The sequence below is a fragment of the Dermacentor silvarum genome, chromosome 6, assembly GCF_013339745.2.
Source record: "Dermacentor silvarum isolate Dsil-2018 chromosome 6, BIME_Dsil_1.4, whole genome shotgun sequence".
NCBI classification, from domain to species: domain Eukaryota; kingdom Metazoa; phylum Arthropoda; class Arachnida; order Ixodida; family Ixodidae; genus Dermacentor; species Dermacentor silvarum.
This window is the reverse complement of record NC_051159.1, coordinates 36,745,089-36,770,753: the sequence shown is the minus strand read 5'-3', so window position 1 is coordinate 36,770,753 and position 25,665 is coordinate 36,745,089. Positions and strand designations below refer to the sequence as shown.

General features: G+C 47.6%; 1 protein-coding gene across 3 annotated transcripts in view; it reads right to left on the bottom strand.

Moving 5' to 3' along the window:
• LOC119455428 (nephrin-like) overlaps positions 1-25,665 on the bottom strand; it is a 286,932-nt gene that overhangs the window by 25,634 nt on the left and 235,633 nt on the right. For all 3 annotated transcript variants that reach the window (XM_037716834.2, XM_049668763.1, XM_049668762.1), the window contains exons 3-10: positions 18,039-18,160; positions 17,599-17,656; positions 14,652-14,804; positions 13,848-14,015; positions 8,931-9,227; positions 8,132-8,343; positions 2,472-2,559; positions 1,416-1,552 (exon numbers count right to left, since the gene is read on the bottom strand). In XM_037716834.2, the coding sequence (XP_037572762.2) occupies positions 1,416-1,552; positions 2,472-2,559; positions 8,132-8,343; positions 8,931-9,227; positions 13,848-14,015; positions 14,652-14,804; positions 17,599-17,656; positions 18,039-18,160 (1,235 nt within the window). The remainder of the gene's footprint in view (positions 1-1,415; positions 1,553-2,471; positions 2,560-8,131; positions 8,344-8,930; positions 9,228-13,847; positions 14,016-14,651; positions 14,805-17,598; positions 17,657-18,038; positions 18,161-25,665) is intronic.

Here is a 25,665-nt window from a genome sequence, read left to right as displayed (position 1 = left end):
TTCTTTTCGTTAACAGTAAGTTCCCGTTTCATCGCTTTCAACGAAAGACTTCCTTCCATAGCCTTAAAATAGCTGACCGCTGTTTCATAATTTGTTTATTGTCAACGAAGGCCGTACTTCAATAAAAGTTGTATATACTTAGGAGCACCTGGTAGAAGTTTCCTGTCGTATTGCTTTGTGTTTTCTGTTACGTAAGAGCAGAATATTGCCTAAGCACAGTTACGCGCAGCGGAAGTGTGTTACGCATTACGTTTATCCATATCTGTTTATGAAACAGATATAGATAGAGCCAAATGTAAAATAGAAAGGATAATATATAACTTCCATGCTTCCAAATTGATTGGTGACGATCTGGTTTAACGAAGCGGAGCCGTTACGCGTCTATTTCTCGAAAATTCTCCTCATTCATGCCTCTCGTTTTGCCTTTACAACATTAGGTTAATATTTGCCGTTGCAAAGAAAGCAAAACAGAAAAAAAGTACTTGAAATCACAAGCACCGATATAACCTCAGCGAGGAGCAAAACCGAGTAGGGTTCATCTTGCAGCTTATTCTGCGAGCTTCCTGTATTACCTCGGGACTGCCCTGCTGAACAAATTGCTCCGAGGTAGGTTTAGCTGCTCTTTACTACATATGGGACAGAAAGACCGTTTAAGAAAGCTGTGCAAGTTGCTATGCCCGGCGGATTAAAATAAAATAAGCCCGACAGCAGGCGCAATAAGAAAAAAAAAAAAAAGAAAATAGCTGAGAATAACGCAAAAATTGAGGTAGGCTTTTCTGTAAGATATATCTTAGTGTGGCAAAGCGCGCTTTCCGGATCAGCTTACGCTTCGTTTGGGACTGGCGGAGTCATCGGGAAAACGAAGTAGAGCTAAACGCATTAAGGCAGTTGCGTTCAGACTTTTTCTTAACTGCAAAAAGACGGCAGGCTAAACTATTAACCAGTAACGATGTACTGTTAGAGCTATCTAAAGGAAACAAATGCGACAAGAGGCTGTGGACACAGCCACGTTGGCCTTAGAAGATAAGAAGACATTATTCTTCGCAAAAAAAAAAGAAAAAAAAGCGCACTAACCTCAATCAGGCAGCAGTTATTGTAAATCTGCTTATGTATTTCATATTCTACGGATTCTGTCGGGCGGCACAACGTGAATCAGTTCCCCTCCCGCCGAATATTTCCGATCGCTAGCGTTACCCTAATTTGTAATGCTAGATTACTTCTATCCATTTCCTGCTGAAAAATTGCTCATCTTTATTTCACACTTTCATTTTAGTAAAAAAGACCCCAAATAACCTGATAATCACCTGATATCAAAATGTAACTACGAAAATGTTCATCGAGAGGCGGCAGGTCGAATAATAACTTTATTACTACATTCAGCGAATCAAGATACTCTTGATTCTAATCAAACTCACCCTTTGCGTTCCTTTGAACCAGCGGACAGTTGGCAGCGGATTTCCCCCGTTGGTCACACAGGTGATGTGCTGCAGCGTCTTCGCGCGAATGGCAGTTCCTTCCGTGTACCCGAAAATGCGCGGGGCCTCTGGAGCATCTGCGGGCGTAAACACAATCAAAAGCATGTTCGTGACGTAGTTGATGTTGTCCTACGGAAGCTCCCGCAGGCAATAAGACAGGAAGTCCAGAGCTCTCCGGCCCAAGGTACCGCCTATGTTACATAATTTTGCTGAACGATCCCCGCTTTAAGTGCGCGCCGCCAAACTTACGCTGCGGAAACGCAGGTACTACGCTCTTTGGTGAAGCTTATCTCTTTGCTGTGGTGCGGCACTCACTGAGGCACCGTCTACTATATTGACTCGTCTAATGAAGGCTGTTACCTTCGAATTCCGGTGCGTAAATTGGCGCACACCGAAATTACATTCCGTTCAGGTAATTTTTTCCTTCAATCTGCGTAATTTCTAACCGTTACTACGTATGCGCGCACTTGTCTGATTTTGTGGGACGAATTTTTTAGGCGATGCTTTGTGATACAGGGACCCCTCCCACAGCTCATTTGAGTTCTCGGGGCCCAATTTCATAATTCCAATGTATTGCCTTTTGTCGCGAATATTAAATTATTCTATTCCGTTACTCTTGCCTCTACTCCCGCACTTTTTGCCATTTGTTCTGTTTTTTTTTATTTTCAGTCTTTTTTTTTGTTGTTTTGTTTTTAGTGATACAAGAGTTTCTAAACAAGGCGACACAAACCAGCGCAAGTGCAAAACACAATTTGCTATCACACGTGCAATTTTTTGGCGTGAGGCGCACACGACACACCAGAGTCTTCGAAGCACGGGGTTCTCAAACCAATGCAGACACTAAGTATACCTTGCTCTCGGCATTCCCCAAAGCATAGATGCATTGCACTTATGAAACCTCTATTGTAAAAACCTTACAGGTGAGCCACTCAACGTGCTCAAAATTATTGCAACGATGGTGAGAGCATTTTATCACGATGGCGTCAAAGCACTTACAGAGAATGCTGACGGCTGCAGTTTCCACGACGGTGTCTCCGAGAGCTTGATTCACCGCGTAGCAGGAGAACATCTTCATATTTCGTTCCTGCGAATGGTGACAACAATAAAGCGGAACGCCATTCAATAAAACGACAAAGACGTGAACGTTAAGTTTCTACATTACAAGCTACCTGAACGCCATCATTGTAGGTAAACCTAGAAATAAAAGCCAACCTTATCAAGATAATTCGAAAGAGATCAAAGGAAACAGCCACGCGATGAGGTCGAGTGCCTTAACGACAGCCACTGAAATACAGCGATCAGCATAAAGCACTTTAGTTAAGGATCGGCCCTTATTCAGCAGGGAAACGACAGGCCACGCGATTGAAAGCACGATAGAAAAGAAGTGATCGAACAACAAGCACAAGTTGCGAAAGGAGCCCGCTTAATGCAGTAGATAGGCGACATCAAACACATCCTCCGAACGCGCGGCGCACTTGATCTCACATCTCAAGGAATCCGCAGAACGTCCAAAAATTAAACAAAAAGACAAACAGAAGTAGCAATACGAAAGCAAACGAGTTCTACCCGAAATCAAGAAACGTTCCGAGCTCGGTAAAACGGCTGATCTCTGGTGCTTTGCCGCAAAAAGGATGAACATATCAGCGCGTTTCTCTCGAATCCCGCAAGTCCGCGAATGCGTGCATGTGCGTGCACTCAGAGAAATGAAATTTCGCTGGCAGCGCCGCTATCGTTTTCTAAAAAGGATAGCCCCCTTTGCCTTGAAGGGAGAAGCGGGTAAAGAGGACAAGGAAGAGGGGAGGAGAAGGGGGTGATCAAGAAGAAGGTCACGGGTTTGCGAGCCGGTCCGACGAGCACACGAACAGGCAAATAGTGTCTTTGCGCGTGACGCCGTCTCCCGCTGTCTTGCTCTTTACGGGATTGCGCACGCAGGCAAAGAAGGCGCAGCGGTTTGAACGGTTAAAGAGGCGCTGGCATAGACGGATTGCTGGCGCTCCGCGCGAAGGGGCCATTAGGAAACGCAGCGACGGCTCGAGCCGCGGCTCCACCAATGTAGGCCACGGAGAAGTCGACGGCGTTGTCGCGGACTTTTGGTGGCGGCGCTCGCGGGCGCGCCACCTATTTTTCTTGGCCGTGCCGGGCTTCGATGCGACGGCGACACGGGCATTAATTTCGGCCTTGTCGTCGCCGGGACGTGCATACGGCATGTCCGGAAAGCGTGGCACCGCCCTCTCTCTTGACTTCGGGCACCGAGGTGCAGTTGGTGCGCGCGTTGCTCGACATGCGCGATAAAAGGGGTTCTCCGTGAAGGGCGGTGATATGTGAACGCGTAAACCGGAAAATGCTGATTGTCCGCTTTCAGCGGAGTCGGTGTGCTGTACATTCCGAAAGACAGCCACTATAAATTTGTTTTGTTGATGGCTACCCTTGTCTAGCCATCTGTCTCCCCACGCGTGAAAAACAAGAGCGAGAGAGTTTAATGAAGACCGACAGCTTTGCTTGTGAGGGAAGCGGTAGGGAGATTAAAGAACGTGATGAATTGTAGCTTGCGCGCAGAACTACAAGAACTAAAGGTATTATACATAAGCCATTTGCGTAAGAACAGGATACAGAAAACAAATGGTGAGATTAGCAACACTGCATGTATGGGCTGCTTATTTCGTTTTCATATTCTTTTTTTTTATATTCCAAACAAGTAAACTTTTTAAGAAATGGCCTCTGGCATATAGCGTAACTCAATGTATTCATGATAAATACACGAAGAGACCACATTACTCACACGCCAAATCTAAATGTAAATCAACGAATTAAGAACATTTTACTAATTAGCCTTTTCATGTTATTCGGCTCGTCACACTTATTTCAGTGCAATACCGAAGCATGGAAGTACCGAAGTCATATCTGTTGAGCATAAATTATGGGGATAGCCAAGAGTTATTAAACATCTATCCCCAAACTATGCCAAGAGATACTAAACTACCACTTAATTTAAGGTATGTCAGCCAGGCTTGTTCAAAAAATTATTTAAATTGACGCTATAGGCCTCAGGATTATTGTTTTAAAATAAAACTTATTTACCCGCTCGGCTTCAATTGTGTGATTCCAACATCTTTCCTAACGTTTCCAAATGAAGGAATGATAAGCGATGCGTCGTGAACCAGCCAACTGAGCATTGTATTTTAATATGCATGGTCTGCCACTCTCTTGAAGTATTTCACCTGAAAAGGCAGGAATTTGTCATACCGAGTGTTGCATCAATAACAGTGCCAGCGTACATCACTCCCCCTGTTAAACCACTGGCTAAGCAGCGCTGAAATTTCGCACAGAGCTACCATGTTACACGAAGTTTAGCTTAGTACCACGCTTGCGGGCTTTGCTGACCAGTTCATTTTCTTTACTTACTAGATATCTGATAGACGGCACCACCATTCCACTGCAGCGCAATCGGCACATTTTCGGTGGCGTGGTTCCAGATGATGCAAACATAGGATTTATCGTGGACAAAACACGGCCCGTATTCGCATAAAGGTCTTACGCTTGAATTCTTCGTAAAAGAAAATTCCAGCTAATGTTGATGCTCGACATATTATTAGCGAAAGCGGCCGGTCAGCGGCGAAGAACACATATGAAAGATTGTTGAGCAATAGTGAGGGATAATTCGGCCCCTGTTAAGCAATTATCGCAAACGTGGTATTAACCTAAATTTCATGCTGAAAGGCGCACACGTGCGAAGTTTCAACTGAGATTGTTCAGCGGCTTAGCAGTAATAGTCATGTATACCTGGCGCCGTTATTGGTGCAACACTAGGGATCGTACAGGCCCTTTCAAAAACACAATGTTCAGAATTGTAGCTGTGCTACAGCGCTTTTGGTTTGAAGGCGTTTGCGTGGCCCCGTGGTTTAAATTTGACACATTTCCGAGCTCATTATGCCAGATTCCTTTCGCTTTGATCGCATGTGCCTGTTTCATCTATAACAATTCTCAGGCGTCCGACGCTGCGTTATGATGCCGTAGCAAAGGGAACATGATTTCGAATGTCACTCTGCTCTATAAAGTGCTACTTTCCTCCTGCTCATTACCCAACTTTATACTATTTCACACAAGTGCACCTCAATACATTCATTTAAGCCGTGACTGTATCTTTTAAATAGGGAAGACTACGTGGTATCGCTACGCAAGCTCGGCGTACTAAGTTTCCACTGTTGACTTTTACCATTTTACATCATTCCCGGATTGTGTACGTGGTTTACTTTGTTCCTGCTTCCCCCATTTTCCCCTTTATATACCCTTACCCTTTCCACCATGAATGGGAGCTAGACAGCCTAACTGCTAGTTAATTTCCCTGCCTTTTTTTATATATCCTTGCTCTCTCTCTCTGAACCACATTCACTAAGAGCTGTTCTTGTCAGGACACTCTCCATTTCACAAACGTCGAAGACGGAAGCCCTGGAAAACTTTCCTCGAGCTCCAAAAAAAAGCCTTACTATAAGTTGAACTTTGCACTTATCCGATTCCCTGTCTTGTTACAACTCGGAGCATAAATTCAGAAATACTTCAATTCCAGCTTGCCGCTCTTATTAAACGAGAGTAAGAAGGTGTGATCCTCGTTCGAAAAGCATTACGGCGTTACCCGTCGAACCCAGCGACGCCGAGTTCCTCGCCTCGGCGACATTTTTCTCCGTCGAGTCCTAGGACTAGACTAGTGCCTTCCGATTTCAGCGCATTGGCTTCACTCAGCGCGCTTCTTCTGTTCTCTGCCGACTCATTTTTTTATACGGTACAAATTTAACGAAGTTGATCCCAAGGTTGCGATTCTTTTTTTCTTTTTCAAAGAATACGTATACGTTCAGATACATCACATTTTCGAGAGTATAAGATGCGCCCCCGTCCAACGTCCTCACCGCGTTTCGCCCCACGGCCAAAACGTATATCTCGCACTAGACAGCGCAGAAAGATTTGCAGGCGTTAAAGAGGAAGGCGAGTCGTACCGACAGAGAGAAAAGATATTAGGGCCAGTAAAACAGAGCAAAAAACATAAATGCCGGTAGGACAGGATGAGGCACGAAGCCGGCAGGAGCTCGAGGCGATTGTTGCCGCTTCCTCTGGCGATTTGTCCATTTTCCCCATCGTTTTCTGGATGTCGCTTCTTGATGAGATTTTAATGGAAGCGAACCAAAGGGAAGTAAAGAGAAGGAGGGGGTGAGTGTGATCACGTGAGAGTGGCGCGGCCGGGCGAAGTGTTCCTCTCCGACGACGGCTGCACTCGGTCATCCAATCGGAGCACGCAGCTCTCGCGTCTCATCTCGATTTACTACATTCTCCTTTCAACTGTATTTTTTGTTCTTTTTCTTCGTCACTGCCGCTACCGCTCACGCCAACTGCGGAGCCCTAGCCCCCGCCGATTCTTTTATTATCCTTTCTTTCTCACAAACCTACTTTTTTTTCTCTCACTGTCTCTCTCTCTCTCTCTCTTAATATATAGAAACGGAACGGGCAGTAACTACACGGTCCTGCCCTCTTCGTTTCCTCCGAGCACCCGTGCTCGGTCCGTGAACACCTTTCTGATTTCTCGCTGTTCCATCTTCGCCGAACGCATCCTCTGCTGCTTCCGAACACGCCCATCAGCTCGGAGCTGCACTCCGTGCCAGCACGGGGCCCCGGGCGCTTAAAAAGTGGCGTCCCGTTGGCGCGGAATATCACGGCGCCACACTGAGCGCTAGGGCAAATCAGGCGTGGGAGACTACGTTGCGACTTGTCGGCACTTGCTCAGCAATCAGAGAAAAAAAAAAAAGAAAGATTACGAGGCGCCCGCATTACCGATGTACCGAAGTAAGAGGAAGAAGAAGATAGTCATCGTTGGATGAATGATGCCGCGCGGACCAGACGGAGGAAAGGCTTGAAACTTTGTAAGAGGGAAGAGTGCGGTAGAGTGAAATCTCGGTACGAGTGAAATCGCCGAGGACACGAAGAGCGAGGACGGCCAGACGCTCCAGTCTCGGCGGACTCTTACGCTGAGCGGACCTGCTATAAAAAGGATTGCTCCGGGGCATGTCCCGCTTGTCCGCGCAAGACGAGAAGCACTAGGAATCTATGGCGCAATGGTGACAGCTGCAGGGCAAAAAAGTGGAATTGCCGGGCATATTGAGGCTGGCTGGAAGGGCTAGCAAAGAGAGAACTCAAAAAAATGAAGAAGAGTGGAGAAATGGTATGCTCGAGCAGCACTTGCAGGGGCGACACTTCCTTGCTACCGCGACATTTTTATCCACGTTGTGTCGATCTTTTCTGCATTTTCTCAGCGGCACGCGATTGCTCGTTCACTTATTTGCCTCCTGCCTGTAAAAAACTGTCAACTATCGCATTACTGCTTTCAGAGGACGTTTCAAAAAATCTTTTCCTCGGTGCCCACTATGGTATTATGTCGTGTTTGTTTGTTTTCGTTGAGTCTACATCTCCTGATCTTTTTCCCTCGAGCACGCCTTGTTTGGGATGTCTATGTTGATGTAGTTTATTCAAGATCTCGTGAACTATGCAGAAGCGAATAGGCGAACAAGAGATCACAAGTGAAATAAGAAATTCAAAGAAATGAAAGAAATGTGCGTTCTTTGCAGCTAGCCTATAACGTCTCGAAAACAATAAGGCAAAAATTGGGCCCTCACTTGTCCCGTGATGTTGACAGTGATGTTAGACGTTGTGACCCATCCGCCCTTAGGGTCAGCAGTGATGGTGGAAACGGACTCGAAGGGTCGGCCGTCCACCACCCACGAGACCTCGGCTGGGGGGTTGCTGCGCTCTGTGGAACAGCGCATGGTCACCTGGTCCCCCGCCTTGGCTTCCTTTGGGCCGCGTACTTTCACCTTCGAAGGTGCAACTGCAGGAACAACAGCATGAGTTAGCGGAAGTTCCGGTCCTTCGTTCCTCATCTACTTACGGTGACCTTTTTTTAATGTACTTTTGATCCACTACTAAGTTGTTCTGATGATCTTCTTATAGCTGAAGTGTGCTATAGTACTTATATCCGGAGATGCATGGCGGCCACTGCCTATTTCATTATCGTGAGATCACGCACAAAAGAATCTCTTGCAGGAGTTATCTTCTACAACTTCTACTGCAGGGCCTTCTACAACTCCGCTCTTAATATAAATAAATGTGCGGAAAAATATCGTCTTCATACTTACTCTTGTCCTTACGATTATATTCGCTATGTCCTCAGGTATATCCCACCACTGTCAATCAATGAATCTATCTATTTTCTTCCTACTCCTTCAGCCGCTGCTTGTTGCTGCCTTTGTGTTTTCTAGGGTGTTTGGGCCAGTCAAACTGCCGTAGTGCAGCTATTCGCCCCACTATCATTGCCACTCGTGTGCAATTTTGGCCACGTAACCTTAGGGTGTGGTAAAATGATCTTCAAATTTCACTATGGGCCACTGACGAGGAGGGTTGCCAAGCGACACTCACACTGCACCGTGAGCCGCACCGACGCCGTCATCGGCTCTGGCGCCACGACGTTCGTGGCGGCGCACTGGTACACGGCGTTGTTGTCCGACGAGTTAGCCACGAAGGTGAGCGTGTTGACCGACTCGCGGCCGCTCGTGGTGTACGAGCTGTCCACCACTCGGCGCTCCTGGTTGCGGTACCAGACGAGCTGCGCCAACGGGTTGCCACCCCGAGAGATGCACCGCAGCGTGGTGGTGTCGCCCATGCGGATCGTCTCGCCCTCGGTGTAGCCGTGGATCTCCGGAGGGCCGGGTGCGACTGCGTTCGAGGAAACAAGAGATAATAATAAAAAAGAATTAAGAAGCCATTCCACTCTGTGAAGGTGGATGACCAGCGTAGCTCTTTAGCACACGACACAAAGGTGACACGGAATAGGGAGGCCGCGTATAGTCTGGATTCCCGAGGGGCAACGTGCCTACGAAGAGCGAGGGCTGGAACAGAGACGAGAATGCAATCGTCGCCGGGAATGCGAACTTCACGCGGCCTCCTCATTACGACGAGAGAAGTGAAATTCAAAACGGAGAATGGCACCTTGTCTTATAGCATACACGCATGACGGTGCCACCGCCGCAGAAGAGTGGCAGGTAACTAGGCACGCAAGCGGTTGGAACGCCGACAAAGAGAGGGCGGTGCTAACGTAAACATGGTAGAGACATGGCCAACGCGGGACGGCCTTTTGGGCTAAGATTCGATCGTAGCGCTATCATTATGGTGTTTTGTAACTAGCGTAATAAAAATGCTATTGCTACCCTTGTACCTGGGACCTCTTTGGGTCCCAGGTGTCGCAAGGGTAGTTAGAGGGCGCGTTACACGTCCTGGAGCCCACCACCCGGCGTCAAAAAGGGTTTTTGTGCCATTGCGCTTTGACCCTGTCTGCACTATCGCCACGAAATACGCACAGAAGCCTAGTCATAAACAGCTTTTCCGTGAAAGAAAATGATGAAGGGGGAGGAGGAGGTTCGGGGTTTACTATTTAGTTATTCATTTGCTCGGAGTACATAAAGTGCTACAACAGGGGTAAGCTACACTTGAAACTATATACTGAGTTTTCCATAGAATGAGCGCCAACGACGCATGGCTCTTCCTGCTAATTCGTGTGGTCGTTCGCAATCAACTTTTGCAAACAGGTACGATTTGCAGGAATTTTAGTTAACTACCATTTTTGCGGGCGTTAGTTACCAGTTTGTAGCCCATAATAAATACGAAGTGGCTGTGGTATGCGGCGATGCCAAACAAAACATGCCGATTCCGTGGCAAAGGAACGGTGGCGACATCGTGACTCTGAACGATGAACGTTGTTTTCGCCGTAGCTGTGAAAACTAGCGTCACCGTAACGTTGCAGCAGAATAGGTGCTCTTTTTTTTTTATTGGTTTCGCCGAAGACGGCGCCCAATTTGAAATTATCCTGGACTAGAGTGGTACGTAATGTTCGCGAACATTGTAATAAACTTAACTGGCTGCAAAATGCTACCTCAGCGTACACAAAATTTCAGCACGAACGAACCAACAGCGATTTAGCAGGGAGAGTCTTGCATACCTGACGCTCTTGAGTTCCAGCGAATTTGGATCGCTAGACGTTCTTCAACTTCCACCCAATTCGCGCTGACGACGCGAGCGCTCTTGCAATTCATCGCCATCGGAATTACACCCGCCGCGGTCGGGAATCGAAGGCGTAACTTCGTCTATAGCAACGGAGCGTCACAGCCAGTGAGCCACCATGGCAGGCCAAAGACCTGATTCACGGAAACGAACGCGCACACGACAGTGCTATGCTTCTACACCCATTCTCACTATGCTTTACAGCGTTTCCAGGTCTCACAGTTTTCAAAAGGGGGGCAAGTGTTGAGCCTGCGCTCTCAAGAGGTACGACGAGAAAGCCTATTGATCCGGTCTGACTGGTACGTGTCAGAGTCCAAAAAAGCACGAAAACGCTTGACGAGGAACGTAAACGGACGAGACTGCGACGACCTGCAATAAACGTTAGGGTATAGGTTAGCGCTGCGTAGCAATAGACGTAATAAACGTTAGTTGCCGCTCAGTGCCGGTTTCGTCCATTTTCTTAATTCTTCCTTGTTTTAGCGCTGTTTTAGCTCCGAGTTCTAGCTCCGAGTACCAGCAGCCAACGGCGTCACTCGGCCCCAGTATTTGTTCTTACCCGCCACAAGCCGAGGTTTGGGCCGCTGTGCGTGAAAGCATCATTGTGTTTTCAAATTTTGCGGGTTATATGCATGTTTACCAATTTGTTAGCTGATGCGCCTAGCCCCTAGTTGCTCACACTAATCGAATAGGTTTACTATCCCATGGCTTGTAGTTAGCTAAACTAAAGTAATTAAGCAAAAGCGCGCCGATAACAGACCTACACATAGATGCCTAACTACAAAGGCTGTGTACCTGTTTGGCAGGTCTCGCGGACTGCAAATGCAGCTCAGAGCATAGCAAATGTGCCTATAACGCAAGAAATGCAAATTTTTCTCCCCACATTTTGTGCATGCTTTTTCTCGGCCAATGTCTTCATTTTTGTCATCAGCATTTTAAAAAGCAGATGACCGGAGACTGTACGATAAGTTTCGCTTCATCAGAGCTTCATTTTACAATTTCCTCTTCAGCACGCCCAGTAATATAGCAAAATATTTCAGGTCGACATAATCTCTTATTAATGCAGTGCTAGAAACCTTGTCACAATAGAGTGTTTCTTACATTCTTAGGCCACAGGGAAGTTATAGGTAATTGAAATAGAGATTTATTCATTCGTTAAAAATATCCCGCGAAAAAAGAAAACGATAAATTTGAGGGCTGTGTGTTTCCATTTTCCATTTTTCGTCTATTTTTGTAAGCCGTACCAAACAATAAATGCGAAAATGAACAGATAGTTCGCTTGCTGTTATTTATCACAGTTTACTCATTCCTATGCCAATCGATAACGCTCACTTTACTTCCGCTACCTCCAGTTCCTCTCAGAGGTCGCCCGAGGTGACTACGACAGCCACGTATTAGACCGTTTGCTCAATCAGAGCACAAGCTTAAATCAGCCATGACAGAACGAAATACCAAGAGCTTTACCACGGTCATTTCCTCGTCCCACCAGTCTGAGATAGAGTTTGCATTCGGCTTTGCAGACTACTCGTTGCCGCAGCACAGGGAATGACGCAGGTAAACACAGCTCCATGGACGGGCGGGGTGCTGATGCAACACGCCAGTGTAGGCGGCTGCGGGCAGACCACCGCCAGCGCTGGTAGGGGGGGTTAGCGCCACGCATTTGCAAATTAAATTTCCAGTCTAAACCCCGACGGCCACCGAGGGGGAGTCTAGACCGAAGAGGGGCGCGAGCCTCCTCCAATTTTCCTCTCGCGCCGTAATTTATGCGATTAAAGTGGGGAATCTCCGCCACCTCCCCCATCGCGAATGGCACGGTGCCGCCGATGAGCGCACTTTGCGGAGGACGACGCTGCAGTGGCGATTATGAAGGCGCCGGAGCCCCTCCTGACGTCGTCTCGTCTGGCCCTCACCTCGTTTCGTACGACGCGTCCTGACACCGCCGCAACTTTCAGCCGAGATACAGCCGCTGGAAAGTTCGGCTCCAACAGAGGTGCCACGCGCCGCATGTGCTAACACCGTAACTCCGAAGCATGTTAAAACCCTTCCAAGCTACGTTGTGATATAGGTCTCATAAATGTCGTTTACGAGCTTTGACACCTGCGAACGTTGACACCGGTGGTCATGACGTCAGCGTCGTATGTGGACGCTGACGTCACGGCCGCCGCTCACTACGTAAAGGCAGCTGCAGCAAACGCAAAGCACTTGAGAACCCGTTAGGGCCGCCAATCAATTGGATTAAGCGTAGGCGTGACTCTGCAGTTTTCATCTATTACGGCCTCAGTATCAACGTTCAGTAGCTACAGTCGTAGCGGCGTTACCTATTTATTTTCGTAATTACGGCTACTACAGTGGCCTGAACTTCAGTCGGCTGCGTATACAGTGACGAAGCATTTGGCGCAATACTGAAAGCAACGTACCCGCGGTGAAACGGGCGGCAGTCTCGATGACAGATCAATAATTGGAGTATGAATTAGGGAAGTAGGGAACTGCCTCAGCCAGTCTTCTGTGTAAGTATTACGAATTCCGGAGGGAATGGCGTATTGAACGTCGCTCACAGGCACCAGTTCCCACAGCGATCTGTCTTTGGCACACCTCATTTGCAATATCATAAGCTTATTTTGAGCTAAGCTGAGTTCTATTCAGTACAGCGAAACATCACCATGGCTGCATTGTTAATGAGTCAGGAGTAGACACTGCACGTAATATTACCATTAAAGGTATCTCCTATGGCTAGGGAAGACGAACCCCATGACGGTTAGGATACGTCTAGGCGTTGCGCAACATCAGTTACGTGCGTCACTGGAGGTGAAGGAACTCCATTCCTAAGGAAAACCGATAATGCATGTTAATGAGCGGAAGTGGCAAGGCAGAAGTAGAAAAAAGAGATAGGAACTCAAGAAAGCGACTTCAGGCAATATTTCTTGAGTTAAGCCGACGCTTGCGCACATGAATTGGCATAGCCGACGGAGCTTTCCTGGAAGACCTTTCCCCCTTACACCTTACTCGTTGATTTTTGAGGGGTCCCCTTAGTAGCTGTATTTTCGCGCCACGTGCTTGACATGAGGTCGCTAGGGACCTTACACACGCAAGGACGCTTTGCGTGTGTACAGAAGGCGTTGTATCGCCTTCTGTACGCAAATAAAAAGCCACTTTGGCGCAGGGATTTCGGGAAAGTTCTCGCTCGCCTAATTAATACTAAGTGGTGGCATGATTACCTACGCAGCGAGCACTTGCGAACGTAATTGCAAACACGCGGTCGCGAGGCAACGCATCTCGACTCACAGAGCACGTCCAACTTGACGGAGGTTGAGAGCGGTGTCCCCAGCGCGGGATGAACAGCCTCGCAGGAGTAGACGACGCCGTTGTCCTCCGGATGCGGAGTCAGCGTCAGGCTGCTGATGGCATTCTGGCGACCTCCCTCGCTCTCTTCGACGCTGTATTGCACGTTGTCTGCGAAAGAACGGCACAAAAAATGTCGTGATCACAGGCGTACAATGTGCCAACAGGGAGAGAAAAATAGCAAATGGAAAGACTTAGGAAGCTTAACCGGAGAAGTAGTCGGGTTTGCTTCCGTACTAGGCTGAATGGAAACACAGGGGTGAAAAGATGAATAAAAACGAAAACGGGGAGTAGCCTCTGGCATATGGTCACGAACTTCCACGTAAGCTTCTTGCGCTCTGTTCTCTCTGTCCGATGCCCTCGACTTCGAGCCAGCGCGATGATGACGATGACGCTACGACTTATTTGGTACAGCCAACAGATTTGGCTCACGGAACCAGTGCCGAGGAAGAGGATTGCCTAGTTCGCCCACTGTTTCTAGGAAATGTTGCTCGTACTGCATACATCAAGGGCTAAGATCATAAAAATGCTAACCACGCCCAGCTTTTTTTTCTTTTTTTTTGCTAATGAAACAACAATTATCGATTCGTCTATTAGAAACCTTCGAGTCTTCGACTCCCTAAAGCAATCGACAGGACAGCTATTGTTTGCGCTCCTGTTCCTTTTTCCCGGACTGAAGCTGCATATGTAGTGTACGCGACATTGTCTGCAGTTTTCTGTTTACCACATAATAAATGTATCACTCACCTGGGCGAAGCTCGACATTCTTACGGTGCCACTTGAGCTGCGCTGCGGGCTTCGCCTGGGAAACGACGCAGGTGAGCTTGACGGACTCGGATTGGCGAACTTCCACGCTGCTGCCGTTCGGATGGTTCGTGATGGTCACGGAAGAAGGGGGCACTGCGCACAAGGTAAGGAAAAGCAATAAAAGATGGCGATTACGGACAGGTAATCATTATTTGGGAACGTATCCACCAGAGAGTCCTATAGAGAAAGAAAAAGAAATAGAAATAATAGGGAAGGTAGGGAGGCCAACCAGACGAGCATCCGGTTTGGTACCCTACACGTGGGGTAAAAGAAAACGGGAGTAGGAGGAAGAAAAGAGTGAGGGGGTGAACCTTGAGAGCACACCAGAAAGGTGCGCAGGAGGACTAGAGACAGTTACTGAGGCCGATACACGTCAATAACTGCAATAGTGGACTGCTACCCAGCGGCGTTTCGCTGCTGAGGTCGAGGATTTGATCCCATGGCCCTGGCGGCCGCATTTTGTATGCGGGCGAAATAGGAAAAGCGCTGGTGTACTTAGATTTAGGTGCACGTGAAAAGGTGTTCAAGAACTATCTGGAGTTACCCTACTGCAGCATGCTTCATAATCAGGTCGTGGTTACGGCACGCGAAACCACAGAATCTAGAGTTTTAATTAGCGCACGAATAGCTTTTTGCACCGGCGAGAGGTGCGACCACTGTCCAAGAAGTTTCGTCTCAGTGGACTGTAGAGTCCAGCCTCCGTTTGTAAAGAGATGAGCAGCACATCGCATTGAGGACAGGTGAGAAACAGCTTTTCGATAGTTTATTCATGTCCGCAAGAGTCGCAAGGAAGAATTAGGCTTTGTGTTTCGTAATTAGTTCTTAACACCAATGTACGATTAGTGAGTTATAGGTTTAAGATCCGAAACGAACATCTGCGGCTATGCAAACGCCGCAGCGAGCTGCTACGAATTTCGTTTGAGAGCATGGCGTACTACACCGTGCACCTTAATCTAAGTACGCGAGGGTTGTTGCATTCCGCGCTCCCTTCGGAACCCGGCCGCCATTGAAGGAAAGTTGAACCGGTGACCTCGTGCAAAGCAGTAGAACGCTACAGCAGAAAGCACAAAGCCACTGTGCTGTGTCGTTGCATGGCTAGTGGGTATATGAAAGAATACGCATAATAAACACCGAGAACATAAAGATTTATAAATGATTTCCATATAGGCACCAGAAAGAATGTTGAGCACATAATCTGTAATTTTTTTCTGGTGCTGCAAAGCTTTCAAGAATAACGCATGACAAAAAATCAACGCGTAAATCCTAGAGGCGCTATAGTACAGGTGTATTGGACGTGCATTGATGCACGGATTTGGAGGTTCATCAAAACATGGTAAACATGCGGTTCTCGATCCAAAGACACAAACAAGTACTGTTACTTATGTCACAGTGAAGTAACTTGTGACTGCCTAGTATTTTCACTTCCTGTGTTCTACGCAGCCGTCAGCACTTTTTTGCTTTCGAACAAAACGGTTTCTCATCTGCTGAAAGGCTAGCGGCTCAAAAATGAAAGGTTAAAACGGTTAATGAGATAAAGTACTCCACGCAAGCCCGCAATACTGAAAACAAGACATAACCTCAAGTTAACGCCCGCCGCGATGCAACCGATCTGGACGGCGCCTGATCTTCACGCCCCAGAAAAAAGTTGGAGCTATACGCTTCCCTCTCTCACAGAAGCCAAAAGCGCAAAGTCGCCCTTACGGTAGCGCTAGCTTCCTCGTCGACGACCTTAAAAAAGAAAATGTTCGAGGAAGAAGCAGTCACGGAGACGATGAACGAAGGCGAGAACGGAATTCTTTTCTCAGGCTTAAAAGTTGAAGAATCTTGGTGGATCGCCGGATGACTGGCGTAATGCGCCTTGACAGAAGATGATGAATCATCTCGGCGCGCTTCAACGCTCTAAAGATCGCTGCACGGGCGCCGGGAAGAGAATCTAACGAAAGAAAGAAAGAAAGAAAGCGAAGAAGAAGAAGAAGAATGTGTGGGAAGGGCTACGGGTAGAGAAGGAGAGTGGGGGAAGAGCTTGGAACTGAGTCGCGGATTTTCCGGGGTTCATGCCGGCACATTGCAAGCTCCGCTACCGGCCATAGGCCAACAAGCTTCCACAGGCTAGAAAAATAGGGAGCCCGCAGGCGAGCTTGTAAGCCTAACTTTCGTTCTGCGCTTTCCACGGTGCTTGTCGCGCACTTGTTTTTTTTTTTTGCCTTTTTTTTTCCCTTTCTTTTCTTTGCATTCGCTCTCGGTGCAACCCGCTCGTGGCCTGTGCCTTCTCTCCTTGATATCTAGAGAAGGTGCGTGGAGATACTGCGGTCGTCCTGAGCGTCGTTGACGTGGGCGGATGTTGTTGGGCAGTGCCGCTTTTTGCCTAAGGATACGGAAGTACGCGCGATGGCGCTAGAAAGACAGGCCTGCTGGAGACAGGTCGTCTCCGCGAGGGCAGCGTGGACGGATGGGGTCAGTGCGAGAACCCTTCCGCCCTCTTGACTTGGCATTTCTTGCGCTCGTTCGTCGACGCAGCTCTCCTACTTTCTCGCGTATATAGTTTAGCTCAATTTGCGTCTTGGATATAGATGGCGGTCACCGCTTGGTGAACTGCCGGGAGTCGCTGGTGGCGCTGTATCACTGAAGCAATTGCCAAAATGAAGATGACCGCAGGTGTTCTTGCCCGTATGTCCGGAATGGTATAATTCCCTACGGAGATTATGATAAGGGGAGCATATGATCACTACGTGAAGATATAGTTTTGGCTGGTTGCTTTTTCATCGTTTTCCTTGCTTTCATTGAATTCCGTTTTTTTTTGCGCAACATATTTATTAAAGTATTTCGCACGTAGTATAAAGCGCATATCAGCTTAGTATCTATGTTGGAAATGGTTAATTTCACTTACGCAATACAGTGACGTGGGCGTCCGATCGGATAGCCTTGTGGTCTGCTGTCGGGCCGACCTGAAAAGAAAGAGGAGAACAAACACCCAAAATGAGTCAAGAATTAAAACAGCGTAGCTCTGAACATGATTCATCTTGACAAGAACATGCATAGTTGAACAAGCAAACCTCGCTGCATGGCTAGGCTATTTTACAGACCAGTAGAAATTGCTTTTCTTTATCGTGTCCCTTTTCTTTTTTTTTTGGTTTCATAGACACGATGCAAACGACCTCCTCAGCTTCAATCGGCAGTGCTTATTGCACTCAAGTTTTCGTTAAGAATAACTCGGCAAGCTTATACACACCTAAACCAGTTTCCTTTATGTGATTAAAACGTTGTTTCTTCTTCTCTTTTTACAACAGCACGTGAGCTGTGTAAATGCCCGGACGTTGTCTCGCTCACCTGGCATTGGTATTCCGCGTCGTCTTCGAGCGTCGCGTTGTCTATCCTTAAGTTGTGGACGCCTTGGGCGGGATCGCCGATCATTGTGTAGCGGGGATATCCGGGAATGCTCCGGTTGAACCCTGCAAAAACACGAAACAAAGAGCTTGTAACATCATTCGAAACACGTAGGCGAAGTTGAGAAACTGCGTTTTACGACAGTGCGTGTCCGATTTGAATAAATGCACGCTCAAGCTGGCTGAAACAACCCTGTGACGTTTGAGTTTAGGACCCGCAGCACAGCACGACATTAAGAGTTTCAATAGCTGAAATTGCTTGGTTAGAGGTTAGAAACCTGACGACATCATTTTTATTAGTGCGACGCGGTGCCAGTAGACACGTAATGCACGAGAATTGCTGCAAGTTCACCGAAATTCAACCTCAGAAGGCAAGATTGCGGTGTAGGAACTAGAAGCTTGCTAACAACAGGTTGACATATAGAAACAAATCCAACTAACGGCAATCCTGTAAAACAGCGAGGTCAAACCAATTCACCTTTCTCCAGCTATCGTTTTTTTTTTTTTAATTTAGGAGGGAAGGGAGGGGGGGGGGGGGCGTAATGGTTGTTTGCAGAAGCGTATGTACTGGCGGTGATTGATGTCTACCACGTCAAGGAAGACACCAAACAAAACCGTTCACCAAGTTCAGTTACTAAACGTTTTCTTTTAGCCATTTTGTGGCCGCTTGTAACTACATTCCTTCCGTGCCCGAAGACCAGGTCACTACAAAACCATCACAAAAGTGTTCTAAGGATGAATGCAGGAAGTTCGAATATAAGGGCTCATGTTTGGACGTAGTTTAATGACGCTCTATGGTCTTTCTCAGAAATAGATACGATGGGAGAACATCACAAGTCCCCAAGAGTTAAAAAAACGAAGATATCTGCAAATCACGACTCTTTGAAGCCTTGAGTGGTGTACTGCGCATGTGATTGGCGCGTAACTTATAACGGTGCTATGGCGTTTTCTGTGGCGCCATTACACCAGAATTGAACACATGCCAACTATAACCCAAATTTTGGTAATTCTTAATTCAACTTATAGTTGTTTTTCGCTCGTCCCACTTTTCTCACTGCCACTTAACGCGCTTCTTCTTCAATGCGGCGTTTTCAGAGCGCTCTGCTTGTCTACGCCTCGATTCTCTCACAACCTCTCTATATGAGGTCGGTCATCACTGAGCTTTCAGTTTCTCTGTGTATTGCAGTGAATTAATTTTTTTTTTTGCGTTCGCCCGCGGCAATTCCTCAAATTCTTCGAGATGCGCGTGATGTTACTTGTTACTATACGTCAGGTTGAGCTACGTCATGGGGCCGAAATCAGTTCGAGGCTTCGAGCAGTGCACTCCAGCACTGCCGCGGCGGTGGTGCCGCCAATCGCACGCGTAATTTTGCCCCTGGGGTCTCGGCAACACTGAACGGCTAACCCGCTGCACATAACTGAAGGCGAGCGGAGCGCTCTTGCTCCAACGGCGTCCACAATGGCAGATTTTTCGTAGATCTTTTCCCCTTTTTTTGCCACTCCCCATTATGAAGTCTTCCTGCCCTCTGTTGTAACAGTTCAATCGGTTTTCCTTTTTTCTTTCGTGATCCATTGATGCGATTGAACACGTCGGCACGTGCCCGACAAATTTTGCGTTTTGCTTTTCGAAGGCGCTGTTAAAGAGATACACCTGCACTCCTCCGAAACGGGCCGGGCCCTTTTTATAGCGTGTTCGGCTTCGGCAATATCCGGCGCCCTGCTCAATTCTGGCACTTGGCGCTTTGTGAAGGTGTTTCCCTTCGTATGCGCAGACACGGTACGATTTCTGCGAGGCAAGTGAGAAAAGTGGCTACATTTTCTGGTTTGGGGAAGAAAGGCAAGGAACCGTCGGTCGGAAGGGACAAAAAAGTAAAGATTACATAATAAAGTGGGTGCGCGTCGATGGGAAAAGCGCGTGTCTCAACGGTAAAACGTCCGTTAATGGCTTTAATTTTGAAACGACCTCTGCTCCAATAGCAATTTATGATAACGTTGGCTCGATACTTTCTTCTTTTCAGTCGCGCCACCGTGACTTCTGTGTTCAGTTCACGAACTAGAGGGGGCGATGCTCTTCGCGTTTCTACACTGTAAAGTTTTTTTTTTACTTTATAGGACAACCTAATTAATGCTCCTTAATTGTGGTGCGGACAGTAAAATAAATTATTTGCTACTATACTAGTTTTCTTGTTCTATTGTGGACAAGGGTGAGAATAGTGTTTGACGTGATTGTTCCGCAGTGTGGTGGCTAATAAGATAAACGTGTCTCTTATTTTATTTTCACGCCTTTTTCTGTCAATATGTAACGTCTATACGCGCAAGAGCTATATTTTGCTTTCTAATATACAAAGTTTTCTTTGGAAACGTCAATTCTTGGATATCACCAAAATCTACTGGAGAGTCTCTCCACCAATGATATCCGCTTTTTCTAGCGCCTGATACAACTCGGGATACAGACGGTCACTCGACGGCTGCGTTGTCTCTTAAGAGACAAAAATCTTACACGGTTCAAATCATTTTCAAATGTTGGCAGAGATTACCCTTGAATACCTCGAAGCAGTATACGTCGCGTCTAATGCATTGTCCAAGCGCACGCCAGACACTTTCAGGAGCTCGGATACACCGCTGAGGCGAGAGCCTACGGCAGCGAAAAGACGTCAAATTTCCTTTCAGTCCGCGCGTGTCCACATGGACGGAAACAACGCTGGAACGCGAACAGAAACGAAGAAAATCAAAGAAGGAGGAGATTCCATTTATGCGGCGGACGGCGACAGAAGCGAGCACTACCGTCTGGCAGAGGCAAAGAAGAAACGTGGTGGCGCGGGGAGGGCGAGATTTCCCGTCTCCGTGAATAAGCAAGACGCGTGTGCCCCGTCTACACAGAAAGCAGCACGCTCATGTTTGTCTAATGCGTTCTGCAATGGAGCGAGAGTCTCGTGTTGCCGTTGGGTCAAGTGCTGCGCAAACATCGGGGCCCGGGCCGTGTCCCACCATCGGGCCTTCTTCCGCTGTCGCTTGCCCTTTGCCTACCAGCCCAAATCGCTGCTGTCTCGTCGTCCATCCCAACACCGAGTTTCCTCGCCAGCTGCCGGACTGTCTTCGCTTTCTTTTATTTATTCTTTTTTGTCCCCGGGTGCGCCTGAGGCTCGACTCGGTATGGGGTGGGGGGGTCTTCGTCGCCACACCATGAAGCGCAAAGGACACACACACACACAGGCGCGAGGTACTGGAAAGCATGAAGAAGGCCCGGGTGGGCGGCCACAGCTAGATGGCGCTCTTCTCGTACTTCGCTGTCCCAGATGCGACGCTAGGAGCGACAGCATCGACGGGGAATGTGAGACGCCGAGTCCTCGACCCGGACGGACATCGACACCAGCGGGGCACAATGATTTTTTTTTTTTTTCGTCGGCGCTTCCGCGACTACCGATTCCGCATGCGACTGTCGCCTCCTGCATTGATGTTCTGTCTCCCCTTTCTACTGCTGGTTCCTCGGGTCCGTACGTGCTAATGGGCTTGCGGTGTCGTCCAGTAAAACCGCATGCTCCAGGGGGCCAGAGCTTCAAGATGGAATTGCTCCTCACGGGCGTTTGTGTCTGAGTCTCTGTTGTATATTTGGCCATCGTCTCACTTTCCTCTCTCTTTATATCCCTCTCTCTCTATGTATGTATGTATGTATGTATGTATGTATGTATGTATGTATGTATGTATGTATGTATGTATGTATGTATGTATGTATGTATGTATGTATGTATGCATGTGTGTGTGTATGTATGTGTGTGTGGGGGGGGGGGTGTAGTGTGTGTTTATTCAATCTTTCGGCATTACTATTCCTATATTCAAGAGAAATAACTCGACATAGGGAGCCCTAATTTCATACGCACGCCCACGGCTCCCTAACTCGAAATCCCATCGCCATAACTCTGGGACAATAGACCTAATAAATGCGGCAACTCCCGCTATCCCCAAAATACCTGACAATGTTGCGTTACGGCGACTGTCCAGCTATTCTTATGCGACCTTCTGGGGTCATGATTTGAAACGCCGAAATATAGCTGAGTGAGATACACAAAGCACGACCGCGCAATAGCAGTACCATTGTGTAAACAGTGTCAGTGAAGACCGTAGCATATTTGTCATCTCTTTAAAAGCATTCTTATCTTCAATACCCGAAAAATATTCCTAAATTATTTCAGTGCTATCTTCGCAGATCTATGCCAGTTTCCTGATAAAATGCTTGGCATTTCGATCTTCTATATCTTTATTGTAATTTGACATCATACTTACGTATGATGTGCAATGCGCATTCCCGGATAGTACTCTGACCTAGTGCACTGCACTAGTGCAGCTTTTCAGTTGCATCAGTATTATAGATCGTTTGCAGTACTGCTGTGCGTCCTCTTGTGTGATCGCAATGCTCACCCTTCTTCTCTTTCCCTATGTCTGTACCGGTTTTCTCTTACCCGCAGTGTAGGATAGCAAACCGGACGTTCCTCGGCTTGAACTGACTGCCTTTCATCTCGTTGATTTCTCTGTCTCTCCATCCGCATCATTAGAGTCAACAGAACTTTCTCTACGATAGATTTATCGGTACTTGCTAACTAATCCGGCTTGTCGGGAGCTATAAGCGCAGTACTTATTGTTAAGTTGGTAATGTTTAGCGAAAGGCTACGGGCTCCAGTTTTCGCTTCTGTTTCATGAGTAATCATAGCAACCTGCTTCGTCAAGTTTTATCTAGACCGAGTGAGAGTCTATAGCAACAGGAAGCCTTCAGGCGGCCAGTGTAGTTAAGATTGCTTCCTATTTTGTGCTCACGTAGAAAAAAAGTAAAGGAGCTCACCAAGTAAGTTGTTTTGCAATGATTACGCACCTGAATCTGGCACGGATCGCTCTGAGCCGCGCGCGTGCGGTGAGACTGTTTTTGCTGCTGCAGTCGGCCGTAATCCACGCGGATTAGCGCCAGTCAAAAAGTACCCGCCTGACTTCCGGCCGCTAGCCGGCACCGGTCAACTCGGCATCCGAGCACGCAGATTGGCTCATTTCGCTCCCCGAAGAGAAAGCCGCGACCCGTAGCTGTTTTGGGAAGCAGCCCGAGGGCACTTGATAATTGGGAAGCCGGCTCGGGCTTCTCGTACGCCGCATAGTCTGTCACCCGGGGGATGTGTATTCGTGCGGCCTACTTCGACACTCGTTCCCTCGGGCTACACTCGGACAAGGTGTGTAGGTGGTGACTTGTAAACACGTCCCCATGGGCGGCCTAATTAAACGAAGGCACCCGCGTCCTGTTTATTTCCTTTTCCTCGGCTGCTAGCCGGTGAGTGTGACTCGCTCGCTTGTCGAGCACGGTTTATGTCGCTCGCAGCTGAGAGCGCGGTCCAGTACCACGACGTGAAAGAAAACACGTCTCTTACTTTGCCGCGATACTGGGTAATCAGGCTATGGGCAGCGCTAAGAGAACTGTTGCAATTGGCAGCGTGCCTACGAGGATGCGGCGATACACACGCCGTTCGGGCAAAGCCCACGCGCACGTTCGTCATTGCGCCATTTAGTCGACAGCATCAATTTTCTGCCAACGAAAGCAAAACTCAAAGCATAGCGCGCGCGATCTCGAAGTTGTAACGAGCAATTCGCCCTGCAATCAAGAAAAAAATACAGGCTCTGTTACCTTCGTTTCCTTTTCTCTCCATTAGGTTACAATGTTGACCTGACAGCTCGCAATCAGCGCTGTAATATGAGTCGCTATTACTTTCAGTCAAACAACCTTCTCTGGCGAGCGGAAGACCACACAAACTGCGTCCTGCGTTGCTACTACGAGTATCCTACTTGCAAGCCAAACAACCGGCTTGATTTCCTCCTTTTCGGTATTACAGGTGCCACGTCTGGCCTTCGGCCGTGCCGATAGTGGTAATCGAGGTTTTTAGCGTCCTTGTGTTTGCGCGATGCGGCTCGGGCGAGCCGCAGACCGTTCTTTGTGCTTCCGTTACTGCGACAGCCGTTAACAGATGGAAACAATGTTTTCCACGTCCGCCCGTCATTCTCTTTACACCAATGATTGCCAGGTCGAGAAAACAACTTCTAATCCCCAGCTCCACAATCGTCATAGGGCGATGAAAAACAAAGCTTTGTCCACCACCGCCACTGGGATTCCACGTTGCACGCCCTTGCGGCTACAGGTTGGCGTCCAAATCCCCGCCCAAGTGACGGCTCTCTCTCTTTAACGGATGTTACTCTCGAAGGCCAGGCTTTTGCTAACCGCATGCGCCAGAAGCATTTGCAGAACGAGATACACGTCATCGACGCCACGTTTTGAACACCACTTACATGCCTCTGCGTACCCGACGTGCCATACAATTACTGCGGGCGCTTGGTAATTTGTGCGGGTGTTTTGGGCCACACGAAGAGTATTAGGATGGTGACGACTGTGCAAGCATTTGGGAGGCCACAATGGGCAATGCTGTAGCGAACGAGGACGAAGTTGTGTACATCACGACGTTTCCTGTGAGAGCATTCCGCCGTCGCAATAAATGAGTTCAGAGCAGGAAACAATTGTTCATTTCTCTCTCTCTCTCTCTCTCTTTGTTTTGATGTCATTTTCTTTCTTGTTTTTTTTTTCCGTAGACATGAATGAAGCTGAGTTACTGCCTTCGGGCCTCGTGTTGAGCGACTGTCAAGAGAGTGACACCGACTTCATTACCATGTGCAGTAAAGAAGAGATAACTCGTTTCGCCTTAGAAAGACACATAACAGAAACGACAATTAAGCTTACCTTTTTTCTGCAAGAGTTAAAATATGCGTTTACCGGTAATTCCTCTAAAGGTGCTAATTAAAGTTATTGGAAATACCTCGGGCAAGATAACAGCGTGTCAATGGCGAAAGAATATTTCGCCATTAAGCGACTGCACTACGAAGTAGAACACTTTTGTAATGCAGTCATGAGAGAAGACACGAGAGAAGTTACCAAAATATGCATATAGACAACGTCACCGGTAGGTAGTGCCAGAATTTAAATGAAAATTGCCTTTTCCGAAACCTTGCGTTCTTTCTAGTGTTGGTTATATCGATGAATGATTGATCGATTATTCGATTAAAGGTATCCCACGAGACGATTAATCTTCATTGATGTCCACCTTTATATTAATCGACTTATTTGATTAGCCTTGTTTGGTTAATCGTTTTCGAGTGTTTGAAAGGAGTGGCACGAAACTTTTGAAATTGTACTGTAATGGTGGCGCACGAGCAGTAGAGAGTTTTAGAATAGAGGCCCCAAACATATTGGGGCCCCAAACAAATAGGGTCGAAGCAACTGTGCACGCACGAGACGCTAACTGCGTTTTGGTTTTGCGCCAACAAACGAGGTCGCACCCATCGAAGCTACGGCTCTAACCTTAGCACCAAACTGGGCTCGATTCGTGGTAACGCGTGAATTTCGTAAGCAAGGAGAAGTGACTGCGGTTATCGCTTTCTCTCAATTAATGTGTGTAATGAAGATTGATTCATAACACGCTGCTGATTCCTAATTCTCTATTGTCGATTTCAAGGCTCGAAGGCCTAACACTTGTGGAGTGCATTAACTTGGC